Below are 19,369 nucleotides of genomic sequence, written 5' to 3'. Positions count from 1 at the left end.
ATCTAACAGAGCCCACAACGAATGCTTTCAGCCTCGCTGACTTTCGTTCTTTTCCTGTACACGCTTAATTTCCTGAGACCGTTTAAGTACCTTTATATTCTGCTTGTTTCAGGTAAAGCTGTTTTCACAGGAGTATTATTGTGTAGACAGTCAACAAATACAGCAAGACACTCCCAAGTCATCTAAAGACTGCACATGGTAAACCGAACGCCAACACATCGGGGCCACAGAGCCCAGACATGCAGTTGAAACACAGCATGAATTATTCCTCTGAATAAAAAATATGAGCACGCTTCTGTGCATGTGTTGGTGTTTTTGCTGGAGTGTTCCTGGGGATAGATGTGTGTCTGTCTGTGTGTGCATGCATGCAGGACTCCTCATGAGGACAATTCAAATGTTTCCAAAGTATAAATGGCTGCAGTGCACCATCAGAGCTTCTTTCCTTTATCAATAAAACCTCCAAGTACTTTAAGTGGTAAATTGTGACTTTAACAAATGTTATCAAAAAGACTAATGCAAATGTTTTCAATGACAGCAAGGTGACAGAATTACTGAAGAATCACTGAATAATTTTATTAACATCGTGGTAATCTTAAACAAATACATGGTGTCAGCATACAGGGACGAGTAGAGTGATAAGTGCTCACATGTCCCCATTTTAAAACAGGAAACCACCAAAAAAAGAAAGAAAAAAAGAAAAGAAATCCTAAATGAAATATATTCCTGAGATGCAAAAGAAACAAAACTGATACAAATAATAACAGCACATCACTACATGCGATTGTGTCACACGTGATCAATGCGGCAATATAGAAACTGGGCTGACTGATGTCTGCATTGATATTTCAGGAGGAACAAGGAGCTGGACTGAAGGTAAACTGTACAGCAAAAGCATGTGGAGAGCCAGAGAGGGCATGGAAACTGTGTCAAAACAAAATCCTGAATTATTTAAAACCAGAGTCAAAAAAGCGGATTCTAAGCCAGAACAGATTGACTTGATAACATTTTTGATTAATATGAACATTCAATATGCTGCTTCCGAGTCGAATCCACATAATGGTGGGGACTTTGAGAAAGAGAATGTGATTGGGTTTGCTCCAGTAACAATGCAATATTTTTAAAGGGAAAGTTCAGATTTTCATATGTGTCGTTCTGTGAAATTATTTAGTGCTAGTTCCCCTACCTGCAGCAGACAGACGTCTGTCTTGTGGTGTTCTGCTAAAAGTTTAGTTAAAATTAAAACTTAAAATTTTAACCAATTAGACCAATTTATATGACCTCACACTGAACATGCTCTTGTCTGTTGGACACACCGTTAGTTTAGCAATTAGTAATGATTGCACCAATATAACGTCAGTGTTGCAACAGGAAAGCTGTTTGGCTGATAAAATAGAGACGATACTGTGAAATTACATCTAATTAGTATGCACTGATAAAGGACTGTATCTTACTAATATGAAAAAAAATTATTTTGGGTGATCTTAAATAGCTAAAACATACTGTGTGACTAAATGTTGTCCTTCCATTGCTCTGAAAACTTGTTTGCTTCCATTAAAACTGCCAACAACATCTATCTGGTGCAGGTATGGGGGCTATTACAGATAGTAAAATCCACAAACATCTCTTCAAAAAAGCCAAATTACCCTTTAAAAACACATTAGCTTTCATCCAACGTATAAAAGAAGCAGGTAGGCAGGAAGCGGATGCAGATAAATAATAAAGAGCTAGCTCATTTATCATAATGTCCAGTTTTTCAGGCTGAGTTGTCTTTACAAAACACAATTCTGCATCTGCTATTTAATAGAGAGTAACTTGTTCTTTTCTGGTGTATTTTACAAACCCACACAGAAACAGACAAACATTGTTCTGCTCCGGGTTTGATTATTTGACAGATAATTCTCAACTGGTAGATAAAATAATGCTGGGATAACTCATCTAATTCTTTAACTCCAGGCAAACAGCCTTTTTGTACCTGCCTGTAAATCTGTGCAGGCTATAGACAACATGACCTGTAGCAAAAGAGGTAAAAAGGGTGTTTTTTGCAAATTTGCCCTGGTGTGTAGATGTCCCAGCCAACGTGAAAATTGGTCATACAATTGCGAGCAATTTCCTGCCAAAATTGCAGCCAGGATTGTGCTGCTTAATCTGCATAAACGCACAACCTCACCCGCACCAAGCACACCTTCAGCAGAAGAAAACAGGGTTGCTATAAAGGAAATTGGAGAACCAAAAATGAAAAAAAATAGCCTGCCACTTATAGAACATGGCATTGCAATTGTACAAGTTTGTGATTTTAATAATGGAGTTTTAAGCCCAAAATCTTGTTTACCAAACCAATAAGAAATGGATAATTCGTTTTTTTTAAAGCTTAGTTTCGTCCACTAACATTAAACATAAAAAAATGAAGAAGAAATTAAAAAAAGGAACAGCTACAATTGGATCTGTATAATAAAGGAGTGAATGGTGGCATGAGCTAAGCTGTTAGAAAAAATAAAAAAAACATCAAAACAAATTTGAACAAGATTTAAGTTTGGTCTATTGATTATAAAAAGCCATTGCAATAAATCAACTCAATACTTTCATTTCAAACCAAATATTTACAGTTGGTTTCTAAAGAAAAGAAAACACACACACACACACACACATTTTAACATTTACTAAGAAATATCCATCAAATTGTAAAGGCCAGAGTGCATAATTCAGTAAATGGCACCTTTTCTCTTCCAATGCCAACACCAACTCATCACTGCAGACCTTTTGTTAAATATCATGTCCTAACTTTTCTCATTTCTAAGACACAGATGAAATGCAACAGAAAATGTGAGTATTATATCTAAATGATTTCCTCTGCAAAAAAGTGGCAGATAACCGCAAGAGCTTTTTAAATCAAAGTTAAATCTGTTAACAGCGTGGTGAAAGTTGAAGTGCACAAACGTGGAAAATTGTGGTAATTAACAATACCTAAAAAAATATTTATCCCTACATACACTGTGACAAGAAAATATTATGCTGATATTGATCTAAGGATTTCTAACATGTGATTCTCTCCAGTTATGAAGTCCAACATTGCCGCACAGAGCGAGACAGTTTGCCATTCAACTATGTTTGCATAAAGTTGTTAACTGGCCATGAAACTGGAGACAGCAGGGCCTATTTTTTTATTGCCCTTGGTAATAATTTGTTTCATCCAAGTAGATTACTGCTGTTGGTTTTATCACACTTTTACAGGAGACTAAGCCAGCCAAATTCCTTTAAAACAATACAAAAACAGAATTGATGGATGAAAAGAAAACGTATCCCCATAACATTATGCCAGCAGCAGTCGGAACTGTTGATGCAAGGCAGAATAGGTCTATGGTTTTCATGTTGTTTGATGCAATTCTGATCCTACCATCTCAATATTACAATTGAAATTGAGATTCACTGGACCAGGCAATCCAATCTCCCATTGTCCAATTTTGGTGAAGCTGTGATTTCTAGCCTCAGTTTTGAGCTCTTAGCTGATGGGAGTGGCACCCAGTGTGGGATTCTGCTGCTGTAGCCCATCTGTTCAAAGTCTGAAGCTCAACATGTTGAGTGTTCAGAGATATTATTGTGCATTCCTTTATTGTGATGGGTGGTTATTTGGGCAACCTTTGCCTTTCTACTATAGCAAATTAGTCTGTCCATTCATTTCTAAGCACTGATATCAACGAGATCTTTTTTCACACAGATGATACTATTTGCAAATCATTTTCAAAATATTGAGCAAGTTGAGTATGACAATCTCTGTAGGTCAACAATTTCTAAAGTACTTAGACCTGCCTATCTAACACCAGCAACCAACCCACGTTCAAACTAATAAACATTTTCTTGCTCATTCTGATGCTAGGTTTGAATTTCAAAAAGACGTCTTCACAACGTAAAGGCATCTAAGTGTTTAGAAGTTTTGCCATGTGATGTATGCGGTATTTGTGTTAACTAAATTAACAAGTATACCTAATAAAGTGGTCCATGAGTATCATTATTCTTTGCCTTCAACGTAAAGGTAACATTTTAGCTGATTCCTCTTGAAAAATGTTGTAGTTTTCATTTTGGGCAATGGGTTTATAGGCAATTACATATTTTCTTTTGTTATTACATATAAATAGCCTTTTTAACATCAATTTGTGCCAATATTTATATGACTTATCATTAAACTTGATTGTTATTGTAATATTTTATTCTTCAGACCTGCAGTGCCAAAACAAGTTAAGTTTAATGTACTTCTGCTGTGATTCTCTGGTCAATAACTTTAGTTTAAATAAATTAAAAGTTAAAAAAAGAACAAAAATCATGCTAATGTGTAGTACCAAAGTGTTCTTACACATTATGTACATGCTTTGTACAAAAACAAAACAGAATTATTTTAAAAGTCTTCTTAGAAATGAAAATAATAGTGGCAAATATACATTTGAAGGAATACATGAGTCCAGAATTTAACAGCAATTTTTTTTTTTTTTTTTTTTACAGTCAACCACATTTTAGCAGACACAATATATAACAGGGAGTGGGATACAGTTTAAACCAACAATATTAGATTTTTTTAATATAAAAAAAATACTTAACTTACATTTTCAAAAAGATGCACTTTCATCTTTCCATTACCTTTTAGATTAAAATAACCGTTCCCAAGGCAATTTAGTTGTTGGCAAAGGAACACAGTAACTCATTCTGTCAAATTTTGTGCTTTTCTGTTTGCCTCCAGTTTTTACATTTTTGGAAATGGGACCCAAGCAGATCTATTAGCCAGCACTCTCAACATTTCTCCCCAATTTAATTTTTTTTACTTTAAGACCTCATGGAATGGCACCGTGACTGACTAAATGGGAAATAAAAAGACTGACTAATGCAGTTTAAGTTTGCTCTTCAAAACCTAGTGAAACATAACTTGTACAGTGGCAGTCCAAACTTCATTATCTGTTACCTACTAAGAACTGATAATGTTCTTCAGTTTTCCACAAGGATAAATTTGAAGAATATGAGCAAAAGAACGCTTGTTTTAGAGGATAAGCTACAAGGCCAGCTGACCTCACTGACAGAGTGACGAAGCAAGTAATGGGCGTGCATGAAGATGGAAGCATTACTGCTTTTTCCTGCAACTCATTGTCTCCTATATTACAGGATTTATTATTTACAAGTGAAAGGCTGCTGTCTTTTTGTTTTTGATAAACTTTACAGTACAATCTTTGAATCTAGCAAACTAGTAGCCATCTTTTAGCCAAAAGACAGTGTTTGATCACCAATACCTCTACCCTGATGATGTGAATATTTGAATTGAAACCTTTATGAAACTATTGGGGCATCAATAGTTTGAGGTATTGATGCCCCAACACCTCAAACTATAGATTTGAGGTGTTATCCTTTTTAGCTCTCTAAAAAGGAAAACACCAAGACACACTGCTACGGTTTTATTTTGCTTTTACAGAAACTTTAAATTGTTCATTGTATATTTCATGAGGCCTTTAAGCTGCAAAATGACTTTATTATGCTATGAGCAGAAAGTAAATTATTAAAATGTGAAAAGTTAGAAAGAATTTCAATACATTTTTTACAGATTTTGAGACGCGGAGATTTCTTTCTGTACATCTGAACCATTAATGTAAAACACAGACTACTGTAAGCTGTCCCGATAGGGTTTAAAATGTTTCACTAAACTGCTGTCTGCATGGTGCAGGGATGTACAGAGTAAAGTACACTGGGACAGCAGATTTAGCAAATAGCCTCATCTACTCCTTCAAATATTTTTGGTGGGTCTTTGCTCTAAACAACACTGCACTACCCTTTATTTCTCCTACCCTAATAGTGAAAATCATATTATACACTTATCTGACGGACCTTGCTACAGTGTTACACAAAACCTTCGTCTTATCTTACAAGGGTCCACTGCTTAATTACAAGTTTATTTAGAGGGGATGGGGAGGTCGGGCGCAGTGGTTCATCTAAAATTACCATATTCAGTGTGATAGACACGTATAAGGCGTAAACAGCACAGATCATTCAAATAAAAAAGGACGCAAAGTATAATTAAAAGCTGTGAACTAAGCAATGAAATGGGCTACATATAGCATTTACATTGCTACTGACAGGCGACACATGAAGGCATTGAAAGAAGTTCGATGGCGTCTGTATTTTTAGGCACCGTGTTGACGTGAGATATGTGAGGGGGGCATGAGATACAACGTGTGGCAGCGTGTCTGCTTGGTGGGGAACAGGAAAACGGGTGAACAAGAGGTCATGGCAGAGATATAGATTTCCAGGAGTTCGTGTCACTAGACGAGCAAAAACGTGAGAATGAGTAGAGCTTCAGGAGCAGCATCAAACTGCATGTGGAAGATAAAAAAAAAAAAATCTCCCAAAAAGGAAAAAAAAAACGGTAAAAATGTAATACGGGAAAATGCTGAACCAGAGGACATAATAATACTAAAAAGCTCGGGGAACATCTCTGCCTGCGGGCTGTGTTGACTCAAAGGGGGCAGTGGCCACAGGTGAAGACGAAAGTGGGGGACAGAGAGAGAGACTATAAGAAATAGAGGGACTGAAAGAAAAGGTAGAGAGCAGCACAGCTCCCTAGGCAGTCTAAATGAAGTATTCCTTCTTTTCTTCTGCGTGTGCGTGGTTGCCTTCGGCGTTGATGATGGCTGTGTCGGCATCAGGCGCGTCGTCCGCTCCTTTGGCTTCGTTCGTCAAGTATGTTCCTGCAGAAGTCGGGGAGAAAAAAAACAAACCCATCTCAAGGAAAACAAATACTGAGCAGCCCTGCATGGCGTTGGCTGCCTGGGGCAGACCGCACATCTGAAGACAACATCAGTGATGCTACATTATTCATAGACAGAGTGATGAGAAGCTGGGATAGTGTGGTAAATGTGAGTAAAGCCCTCTGCAGACACAACCCAAAAGCATCAACAAACACGCAGGCCATTGTCAGACTGGCGAGACTTAAAATACAGCGAAGCTGCGATCAGGACCAAATGTTTTAGCATAGCTGCTGAATTCTGACCATCACCTTTACATTTTAGATAAGTGTGATTTCTTTTAACCGAGTTTGCACGTGTGCTCCAAATGAAATTCTTTTTAGAGGAAGTTGAAAAAAAAAAAGTAATTATTTACATTTGTCTTATTAATGCAATATAAAAATGAATGCAATATAAAAGTATCGTAATTGATTTATTTGTTATGCATTATTATGTTTAATTGCTGGCTCAATTTTGGATGAATTTCAAATTTGGGATTAATTAATACTAATTAGTAATAACATGTACTGTAGACCATCTACATGTTATTACTCCTTTTTAAGCTTATTGTTATTCATTGACACACACAAAAAAGACATATGTTGACTTACAGTGCCTAGTAAATGTACTAATGTTCACTATTTACTAATTTGGTAACCTCTGAAGAATGTTGGTTGTTCTGGAATACATTTATTTGGATCAGCGTGGCAACTGTAATAGGAATCCGTCTTATAACTGGAAGGTTGCCAGTTCAACCCCCTACTTTGTCTGTTTCAGTCGTTGTGTCCTTTGACTAGACACTTCAACCACCTTACTTGCTGGTGGTGGTCAGAGGGCCTGGTGGCAGCCTCGCCTCTGTCAAACTGCCCCAGGGAAGCTGTGGCTACAGTGTAGTAGCTTGCCACCATCTGTGTGTGAATGACTCAATGTAGTCTAAAGTGATTAGACTAACCATTGAAGAGTTTCCGATAGGACGGGCTACATAAAAATCCAAGTCACACTTTTAAGATTTAAAATTTTTGAAAAGTTTTAAAGAACAATATATCATTTTACATCCATTTCAGTATTTTATCTTTTGCATAAAATCGCAATTAAATATAAAACTTTTTCGCATTCAATTACAAGGCGACTAAATGTAGAAACATTCAGCTCAAATCAAAGTCATTTACATAACATTTCCCAAGTGTGAAAAACACATTCTATCCTAATCCAGTGGTAACTTTGAAAAGAAAGAAGAGCTGCAGACTAATATTTGACAAGTAGAGCATGCGCCACTGATTCAGTGGGCCTTGAGGTCTGGCCCATTGTGGTTTTACCTTTATGCCTGGCCAGGTATCTTCCCAGAACAATGATTAAACACAAGGTGACAAAGACCACTACAGCCACCACTCCTCCAATCAAGGCATGGTCGGTGCCGTGCTGCCCCAGCGCGTTGGGATCTGAGGAGACAGGGGAGAAAGAAACAAAGAGAGACAATCAAGGTGTTGGTTAGTGAGGTGAAGGAGTGAGCGCAGGGGAACAACAAAAGACAGACAGCACAAACCAGAGAGCAAAGAGAAGAAAGAAGATTATTTCCAGTTTGTTCCTGCTTTAACGGTTGTTCTTAGCTGCTGTCATTCCTTCCCTCTTACACTTCATGCATTCAGAGCAGAGAGCCTGTGAAAACTCTCTGAGAATAATAAAACGGAGAAGACGAGAGATGGACAACACACTGACACAAGAAGAATAAGACTGCGATGACAGTCATCGGGCAAAATGAATAAAAAAAAGAGAATGTATAAGGGACTTGGTTTAAAGATGTAAATTATTTAGCACCTCCCCTACTGAGTTGCAGGGGTACTCAGCATGCAAATCAGGGCAACAGCAGAGAAAAAAATGTTACACAGTAAATAAATCATTACATACAAAAAGTAGGGAAGATCAATCTTTTCTTCAGTTCTTGGAGAGAGGGAATTAATGTTAGGGAAAGAATTAGATGTCAGAGAGTTGCTACAGGTCCCCAGCTGCTGGAAAGCAGCAGAATGACAGAAAAAAAAAAAAAGTTATAAAAAAAAGGAATAATCTTCCTGCTTTGCCCAATGCAAAAACCCATAAATGTTTTTTTTTTCTGTTTCTTAACAAGAGGTTACTCACATTATCATTTCTGACTGCTTTTTACACAAAATCTAGTTTCTTCAATCCCGTTATAAGCCTGGGTCTGGGAGAGCACCCACTGTTGATGTGGAGAAGCAGGAGACACAACTCGGAGCTTTCAGCCTCTAAACTCACGATTTTGCTTTTCAGTCATGATAAAAATGAACGTATAAATGTTGACATTCTGCTCGATCGAAAGGTTTCCTTTCAGCTTAGTTCAGCTCTTTCTTCACCATGACAGACTGGAGCAGTCTTTGGATAACTACAGAAGAAGTCCCAACTTGTCTATACATCTCCCGAGACATCCTAAAATCACCCAGGAACAAGACACCAAAATACTTGTACTGTCTCATGATCCTGAAGGACCACTTCAGGTGCTTAACCCTATAACGCCAAACGTATCATATATGATACATGAGTTTTTGAGACCTCCAAATTAGCAGTGTGACATTTTTTTCCCTAAAAAACCCGATGTATACAATTAGACACATGTAGTGCACTGATAATCCAACAGGGGGTAGTAACTTTCTCGCCAGAGGCCTTTCCACTGATACTACAAGACTGCCATGGCAAAGGACTGGGACACATGCGTTTTCAGCAGGAAAACTTTGCCAATTTTAGAAGGTTAAGGTAAGAAAAAAAAATTGTTTTGGGGTGAACTATCAATAGGAACACTTACTGAGTTGATGCAATGTAAAATTACTTAGTATTTTATCATAATTTATTTGTAAAACCGTGTTGAAAAGTGATGTATCAAATTTGATACAGTGGGTCAGTTAACTCGAAAAATCAGTCAATTGTCTTTTATTGTACTTCGTGTATTTTACATCATGTCAAGCAATGTACAGTCTTTTTTCATATAAACTAATGACATGTTTGCATGTTCATAATTTTGGTACATTTATAGCTTAAAAATAGATATGCAACTTGCACCTTTTGCTTATTTTCAATGAAAACTGACCAATTCAAAGATAAAATAAACACTCTTTTTTGTGCCTGTGTTTTTTTTAGATGGCAAAGACATACACTGTTGAAGATATTCTGAATATGATTATGGGTGGGAATTCAAGTGACATTGAGCAGCTAGGGGAGGATGAGGATGAGGAATGGACTCCTGCAAGGATTGAGGAACACCCAGATAGCGGCGATGATGACCACCTGAAGAATGTCACACTGTTGACGAAATCATGGTGCCTTTCAAAGGAAAATCACATCTACGGTGCTACATGCCAGGAAAACCTCACAAGTGGGGGTTCAAGATGTGGGGACGTGGTGGGCAAAGTGGCTATCTATATGACTTTGATGTGTGCCAAAGGGCAGGAAATCTTGACCAAGAGAAATCTGATGTTGGTGCTACAGGAGATGTTGTCCTGAAAATGACCTCAACCCTTCCAGCAGGAAAGAATCACAAAGTTTTTGCTGACAATTTCTTTATGTCAGTTCCATTGGTAGAGCACTTGAAACAAAGAGGAATCTACTACATAGGCACAGTCCGAATGAACAGGGTGAAGAATTGCCAACTGATGGATGAGAAAGAACTGAAGAAAAACGGAAGAGGGTCACTGGATTTCAGAGTAAACCAGGAAAACAACATCATTGTGAGATGGTATGACAACAAAGCTGTGAACCTGCTCTCTTCTTTTGTTGGTGTTGAACCACTGGGCAGTGTGAAGCGTTGGGATTGAAAAGCCAAAACCCACATAATGGTTCCCAGACCGGCCATTGTTGACACTTACAACAGGTTCATGGGAGGCATTGACCTTCTTGATATGCTTTCTGCACTGTACAAGTTCAGCTTCAGATCTCGAAGATGGTACATCTACATTTGGTGGCACACCATCACAGTGGCAGTAATCAATGCATGGATCCGCTACAGAAGAAACCTGGAGAAACTGCATCCCAGGCAGAAACACTTGCCCCTGCGAAGGTTTCAGGCCTCTGTTGCCACTGCCCTCACAAGTGCACCAAAGGTCAAAAAGTGTGGCAGTCCTTTGTCCTCTCCGGAAGCAACGCCAACCCCTCCTAGGAGGAGGAAAACCACTGAGTTGCCCCCTGATGTGAGAAAGGATGGCCTCAATAATTTCCCAACATGGGGAACCCGACAGACATGCAAGCACTGTGTGGGCCACTTTGCCCATGTGTTCTGTAAGAAATGCAGAGTGCATCTTTGAAGAAGGGCAGAAACTGTTTCCAAGCCTATCATAATGCAAAATAAAAAGGTTGTGAGCCACAATATGTCTAGAAAATAATTGAAATGTTATGTTCTCGAGACTGCCACCCTGCCAGTTCCATTGGTGGATTTGTTATTGCTGCATTGTTGTAGTACTTTTTATGTTTGGAATTAACAATTTATCTAACTTATTTGTGTTTTATTATGTTTTTGTTTGTTCAAGAAAAAATAATCTTTGAGCATTGTGACCCGATGTATCAAATATGATACAAAATGAAACTCATATATGGAAAATGATATTTGAAAATTTTTTTTTTGTTTGTTCAGAGGGACCAATAAAGGCTCCAGTTTCAAAGAATTGGAATTTTCTGTCAGTTATTTCATGGTGTGGGCTTTACAGGGTTAAGTATCAATACCGGATTTAGAGGAGCAGTCTCTCATCCCTGGCAATGTCGCACTTACAAAAAAAGCGAGAACCATAGATACACAGACATGACTGGAACGGTCAGGACAAAAACCACACCGCTCCTCCTGAATGTGAGGTTTGACAGTCTGCTGGGGCCGCGGTCCAACATCCAGGAGCATGTTTTCCCAGGAAGAAAAACTGATCCATTGAGGGATGAGACACACTCTTCTGTCACATTTCTAAAAAAGAATTATTTAGTTTTTTTAAGGTGTGAAATTTGACACTAACAGCTTTAGAGAAAGACCTCTTCTTTCTAAACCTTTGGAAAAAAAAAATGTGACAGGGACAGCTGTTCTGCGGTGAGACTGTATTATTTGTTTTGATCCATAACACCTAAAAGATTACAGTGACATTCACTAAGCTGTTCTTTGCAGGAGTAATGGCATCCTTTAAATACCCCCAAGATTTTGCATGTGTTCCTGAAAGTACATGATACTTTCTGGCAGCTATTTTCTCGTCTGCCTGACGAGAAAATAGTAGATACAGAGAGAGGACTTATCCATACAGCACACGTCGTATGTTGACCATTTCTCTTCAGCATTCCACTTTTCATTCTGTCTGCCCATGAGGCCAAATTGAACAGCTGGCTTGCTCTCGCTTCATAAGTCTCCACGGTCTGAGTGACCAGGCCGTCACACTTCGCCGCCTCCGAGTGGACAAACACAAAGTCATACAGACCGACACACACGCTCATAGACACGGACGTGAGCAGCATAGCTTCACTGTGCTGCGGTTCTTCTTGGTTGGTGGAGCAGAGAGTAGAGGAATTTCCCCCTGGCAGGACCCAGCAGGACGAGGACAGAGGCGTTTAGTTACACACGCAGTTTTGTCTTTTATTCTCTTTCTGTCAGGCTTCTCCCTGTATATGTGTGTATTGTTAAACATTAAACACACACTCCCTTGACTGCTGATCCTCTGGCCGACTGTTTGATCCCCAGATATTCTTTTTGAAGTGAAAGGCTTTTGTTTTTTACATTAGGTTGCCTGATCATTGTATGTAATGCAATTGATGCTTTGATTATTTTCAAAAATATAGGAATGTTACACTAGATTTTTATCGCTGTAAATGTGGTCTATTCCACATATTTTCTCATCTGCATACAAATCAGTGATTGTTCATTCTCATGGGCTTGAAGCTCTGCCAAAAGAATCACATTCATGAATTTCTTGGAGATTTTCTGAAGAGTTCTTCACAAATGTGAATAAGTTGTGTAAAAACTTCAGCAGCTCCGCAGGAGGTCGCTCTGTCTGATAAAACGCTTTCAGGGATAGAAGTTGAATAAGTTTCAACTTTAGCAGAAGGCAAGAAACTTTGGGGGGAAAAAAAGATGATGAAATATGAGAAACAACTGAACAGCTTTCTCCTTTGGAGGCCCGGTCTCAAACAGAATGTGACCTACTAATGTATCGTCAGGTTCATTTCACAAAAAATTGTGAGTTTTTTCCAATACCTCTCGAAAAACTCCACAACATAATCTTGAAATTATTGAACTGCACAATGAGGCGCTCTCACCACTGCATTGCACTATTTGAGACGGCACTGAATTTTATTTTTACAAGTTAAAGATTTAAAATGGTAAAACGGTGATTATTACAACCACATGATCAGTAGTATAATGATGGTTAGAGTTGGGATTAAACCACATTTTCCTTACTTTCGTTTTCGTTTCCAGCATTAAAATGACCCCACCACCTCAGCTTTGCCGCAATGATACATGTTCATCCAACTTGCCAAATGCATAATTGGCAAGCAGGATTTACTGCAAGCCCCCTTAAAATGACCTTTGTGGTTTCACTGGAAATTCTGATGGAAACTGTGATATGGAATAAACTGCAGTTGAAATATTTGACCTGCCAACACTAAACAAACCGGGAGAGAGAGAGAATACTGACTCATAACTTAAAACCAAGTCAAGAAATACAAATATTTTGTGGGAGTCTAAATCAGTGCTTTGGATATCACCTCTTTTCAGATATGCTTCAACAAATCATTAAAAAAAAGGTTGTGTTAATAAAAACGTTAGAATTTTCAAGGATTCAAGTGTTGACAGCTGAATTTTAATAAAACTGACCATATTTATTTTTTATTGTCATGTTTTTAACTTCTTTGCTTTATGTACAATTTAGCATATGCTGTCAATATTATGTTTTATTCTTTTACATTAATCTTGGGGTTTTGCTTACAGCCCAGGTCATTTCTGGTAAGCTTCATAGCACTGAACTTCATACATACATCATGGTAAAACATTAGCATCTTGGTATAATTTATAACTAACAGAATCCACGGCTCCAGCAAGCAATTTTTTCTCAATAGCCACGGGTCCACATCCTCTGAACGAAGCAAAACATAGAACAAGAAGCTGCTTTTTTAAATTTTATGTGTGGTTTGAATTTGGGGAAACACGCAAAAATGCTGCTAAACAAGCACTGGTTATAGAAATGTGTCTTTATTCAGTTTGGAAACTAAAACTGATGGACAAGAGGACAAAATATTATTTTTTTGAGCCAAGAAAGAGGGGGATAAAAAGGATATTCCATACACAGTTATACATTTTGAAGGCCCACATAGATATTATTATTTAATAAGGGTATATACATCCCTCTCTGTATGATTTAATATGAGAGTGCGGCAGAGCAAACTCTTCTTTTAATATTTATAGAACCCTCCTTGCTGTGTGAGTCTGGATTGTTTAATAAATTAAAAGGGCTAAAATTTTCTATGAACCACTCCTGGGTCAAATGGGACCAAAGGTGTTCCTATTAAATCATCACAATAATTCTTCTCATTCTCAGACGAAAATGCTAAACTGCTTTAGTGTGTTTAAGAAAAGTGATGGCTTGAACTTAAATTGAGCTTTTACAATGAGATTAATAATTAATATAGTTGTTCATTTTAAGGTAATAAAAAATTAATCTAGCCACTAGGTAGTCAGCTATTTCTTTTCTTTTTTAATTTATTGTTGATTAAAACATTATCCACACAGGACTTTCTCAATGGGGGAACCTTATCTGAGGGGACTTGGTGTATTTTCTGTGCAGTGTGTGACTGTTCAAATCTCAGGTAGAACATTTTTTGCATTTTGCAAAAATGTAAATTTTTTTCTTCAAATTATTAAAACCATTGTAGCATTGCTTACAATAAACCACTTTTATTAATAGTGAATATTTATATCAGATTATAGTTTAAACTAGAAAGTTAAAGCTTTAGGAAAGAAAAAGACACTGAAATCAAAAGTAGACGCCCAATTTCCTACAGTTGGTCTCAAAGTCATGTTCATCAAAGCTCTCTTCAATGTATTTTGGTGCTGTGCCATTCAATGATTTATAAACTGAGAAGTATTTTAAAGTCTATTTTCTGAGCTACAGGGAGCCAGTGGAAGGACTTTAAAGCTGGAGTGATGTGCTCTGTCTCCCTGGTTTTAGTGCAGCAGTATTCTGGATCAGCTGCAGCTGTGTGATTGCCTTGTTAGGCAGTCCTGTGAACACACTATCACAGTAATCAATGTGGCTAAAGACAAATGCATGCATGGATTTCTCTAGATCTTGCTGGAGCGTTAGTCCTTTAATCCTGGAAATGTTCTTCAGATGATAGAAGGTTGACTTTGTACACCTACAGCATCAGGGAGTCCTTCTTAAATGACCAGGATACTCAAAATCAAACACGTCTTCGTCAGATTCTTAAACACCAAACACTTCTTTCAGTAGGAACCTTCCATATATCACAGGAGATGTTTGCCATCGAGTAAAGTCACAAGGTCTCCTGTGATTTCAATGACTCCAACCTCTACCCTGACTTTCATCTGCACTCATCTTTTATATGAGCAGTGGGGAGTTATCAGACACTGCACTCATTAATCCATCATATTAGTATGTCTTACACAAAGCACATCTTTGTCACTTCATCTCTCTTCCCATCATTGGCTTTACATTTATTTAATATTAAAATTCCTTCCCTGCAGGCACCCTTTCTTATCTCTGGTGATGCTTTTTTTACATTCTCCTTTTTAGATGTAGCAATATAAAGGAATGGGTTTTGGTTGCTCCCATCAATAAAGCAGCACTTGTGCCCTTGTGTCTATGGTGTGAGTCAGTCATACTTTAAAGGTGTCTTTTAACAGGATGTTATAAATTTGCTGTGGGGGAACTGTGATTGTTTCTTTCCTTTGAATATGTGAAAAAGAAAGAAAAAATCTTAATCTTTTCTGTAAATATGAAACCCTTGATGTTTTTATGAGATGATCAAAAAGATTCCTGGAAATCTGCAGAAAAAAGATCTGAGGAGGATTAAACCAGAACTTCACTGGTTTAATCGTGTCAAATTGTGGAACACCTACAGCAACCCCAAATTGTTTGACAATTGTTAAAAAAATAAAATGTTTTTGTATTTATCTGCATGCTGTTCGACACAGTAGCTTTGAAACTTTCAAACAAATACTTTATCTGGCAACTAAAATAATAATACGTATATATTCTGCTATGACTTGTAATTTTTTTTTAGGAAGCTGCAATAGCTCTAGTAAATCTGTAGCATCAGCAGCATCTGCACCTAAAGCATCACTGAATCATTTTTGTTTTTTTTTCCTTCAGTTATTCAGTTCAAAGGTGAAACTCGTCAATAGTACATATCAATGATTAATTTCCGTTTATTCTGATTATGGATTTCTTTATACCCCAGTCGGTGGACTGTGTTGTGTAATGCCAGTAACTCCACCAAAAACAATGCAATTTTCCTATGAGCCTAAAACTTAAGTGGGCTCAGGAATGGTGCAGTATGTGTTGGAACATTATGAAAACGTCTGTATGCTATTATTATTTACTACAGAATGAAACAGTTGTGTTTTTTTTAAGTAAGATTGTGTGAAGTATTTATGAGCAATCAGTGCTGTGTCTGCTATCAGAGCACTTCCATTTTGAAAGGGTGGCACTGAATGGTTTTCCAAGGTAACGGGCTACTCAAAACAGAGCAGAATAGAGACAGTAAAATAATAAATATTTTACCATCTATCTGTTATAAACCAATAGCAGTCAGAGAAAATGTTATAATATTGATTTTCTTTCCCTTAACGTCTTCAGTTAAGCCTCAGACTGGCTTTTGTATTGATGCTATATTTTTTCAACCAGAAGGTGTAAGTTGTTTGATCGTCAGATACTCGCAGCTAAGAATGTGGGATGTCTGCAGATCCTCTGGAGGGACCCGAGGCTCTCGGGTGTAACTCTGAATAACGTTCACCTGACTTTGTCAATTTATGTGAACTGCTAAGCCTTGGTAGTGTTGCAGACTGTAGTATAACTGTAGCCACAAACATTCTCACTGAAAGCATTTAGCATGCTGTCACCATTAGGTTCCAAATTGTTTTTATATGTTAGCAGCTCATTTAGCTTTATTTAGTTAAATGTCCAGCAAGTTTGATTAAACTTTAATTGCAGTGTGGTATTACATGCTAAGGCAGTCAAGTGCTTTGTATCACATTTCTCTGAAATCACACCAAAAATGGAAAAATGGGTAGGATATTTTTTTAAGGTCAACATTTATCAATGTACCTAGAGACAAAAATGTGAAAAAATGCAACCAATTTAACAGGAAATCAAAGCACAGTTATCTGCTCTTCATAAAAATATAATTTTTGAGAAGAGGAAATATTAAATGAGTATTTCACAGTTAAATGTGGCACTAATAATTTATTCAACAAGTTTAAAGTTAAAGAGAAAACCAGAACAGGTTGCTCTGAAAGATGCCGTATATTTATTTTGCAGCAGTCTAAAATATTATATTATCATTTACAGAGTAAGGCTGAAAAGGGTGGCTAGAAGTACATGTAAAACACTAAGAGACGCTGCAAAGACATGACTCAGTTTACAAGAGAGAGAGAGGTGTAAAAGAGGCAGCATTTCCAAAATCATGAGTGTTTGTGTGTGTGCCCTTGTGCATTATTGCTCTCTGGGTCAGAGTGGACTAATTAGATCCAAAGAACAAATTACCACAGCTAATCATTCAATAAACCCCACATTTGGACACTGGATTAAATATTTAACCTCTTCCTCTTTGTTTTCTTATTGGAGAAAAAAGGATTTGTGGTAAGCAGGGTAAGTCCTGCATCATAATTAATGACAGACTTACTAAATCTAAAGAATCTATTCAAACAACTTGATGTCTATGAATACATAATTTCTCAATAAACAGCAATAAAATACACTATAGTAACAGAGGATGACGGTTCTAAGACTGTGCTTTTCCTAATTTTATAACATTATGGAACTTTTGCTAAAATTATATATTAACTATTCTAGTAATTATGATGTCTAAGATTTATTCATTGTTTCAAAAGTAGTGACATAAATTTAGTCATTTTTAGTTGAGACAATGCATTGTTTCAGCTGACTTGTACACACACGGCACAATGGTGGAAGACCAAAGAAAAATATGGGATTCAAATGAACTGATCTTATTAGAAGCAATCCTAAGTAAATGATGTAGTTGTGGATTTTAGTCTAACAGGCTCATCAGAGGTGGTTAATTTGCTGAAGAACGGGCTGCGCTGCTTAGCCTACATTCTAAAGCTGAACACACCTGACGCTCTCGCCTCTCAGCATGCCAACTTTACTTTTCCAAAAGCATTACCTGGAATAGCGACAGTAATGACAGTAACAGAAGTGCTCCTTATGTTTTCACACAATTACTTTCAAACGGCAGACTTTCTTTGTTGTAAACAAAAGAACCGTGAAGGACACTAGTATAGTGGACAAGCTGGTGAAGGAAGGGAGAGCGCCAAACAACTGCTCTGTGCATTCGACAGAGACTCCACTAACTCCAAACCTAATCTGGAATCTTATTAGAGATACTTCAGACTACAACCATTTTGTAGTGGAACATGTTTTGTAGTTTTGAAGCTGCGACTTAAAGAATTCTTCTACACCTAATTGGTATAAATACTCTATACCGTTACCAGTCCTTACCTAGCTTGTAACACCTGAGGAGAACTGTGCCATGCATGACTTTACAGAAGATTTATAATGTAGTTTATTTAATAAAATAGCAATGTGTGCTCTAGACTTGTCATAAAGAACAGGTATACTAAACTGATTTCTGTTGTAACATGGTGCTGTAGAGAAAATAAAATTAACTTCAACCTTCAAGGAAGGGCAAGGGGTGCCGTAGGGGTGGTGGGGGGATAATATGATGGTAGGAGAAACAGGTCAGAGCTGCAATAACTTCAGGCTGACTTTATTGCTGCTGCTCTTCAGATATTTCTATCAAACACTATGCTGCAACTGAAGCAGCTGTGTGGTTCACGTAAAAGAATCCTACAGCTAGTTTTGAAGAAATATTTTATTTTCAATAGTCTCAGAGGGAAGAACATAAGTGAAGCATGACAAAGAGGTCCATGCAAATGAAATAAGCTGTTGTGTCTTTATGAATCCTCCAAAATGTGTCCTTTGCAACTAAAATTTAATTAAACCAAAGGTTGTGTGTAATTCATAAAACTAGCCTTAGGTTCTAATGATTTTGCCTTTTCTGTTCAACACTTTACTACAAGTGTTGCTGTAACTCTTCCCCAGAGCGAGCTAAAGTGACACGTCATCAATAAGCCGGCCAACAATAAGTGAAAGAACCTTTGCATTATGTTTTAATTTCTCCTGTGGTTCATGGTTTTTATGTCTAAGGTGTGCAGAGCACAGGGAACAATGAATGGTCAGCACTGTTCAATATTTCACCATTTCACCACTGAACACAACCACCAACCAGCTGCCCCAGATGCTTGCCCTCAAGGAAATATTTCCTTTGCTCATCACACAATCTAACCTTTGTGCTCCATTTTAAAACAGGATCAATAGCAATAGAATAAAGCT

At 37.5% G+C, this 19,369-nt stretch overlaps 1 protein-coding gene across 3 annotated transcripts in view; it reads right to left on the bottom strand.

The window, feature by feature from the left end:
* Positions 1–548: 548 nt before the first annotated feature.
* Positions 549–19,369, bottom strand: part of LOC102233667 (cell adhesion molecule 2) — a 240,267-nt gene continuing 221,446 nt past the window's right edge. For all 3 annotated transcript variants that reach the window (XM_023342313.1, XM_023342315.1, XM_023342314.1), the window contains 2 exons: positions 8,069–8,191; positions 549–6,716 (listed from right to left, as the gene is read on the bottom strand). In XM_023342313.1, coding sequence (XP_023198081.1) covers positions 6,598–6,716; positions 8,069–8,191 — 242 coding nt within the window. In that variant the 3' untranslated portion in view covers positions 549–6,597. The remainder of the gene's footprint in view (positions 6,717–8,068; positions 8,192–19,369) is intronic.

This window comes from Xiphophorus maculatus, chromosome 11 (genome assembly GCF_002775205.1).
Source record: "Xiphophorus maculatus strain JP 163 A chromosome 11, X_maculatus-5.0-male, whole genome shotgun sequence".
NCBI classification, from domain to species: Eukaryota; Metazoa; Chordata; class Actinopteri; order Cyprinodontiformes; family Poeciliidae; genus Xiphophorus; species Xiphophorus maculatus.
Note: the sequence above shows the minus strand (reverse complement) of the source record. Positions and strands in the feature narration are given on the sequence as shown.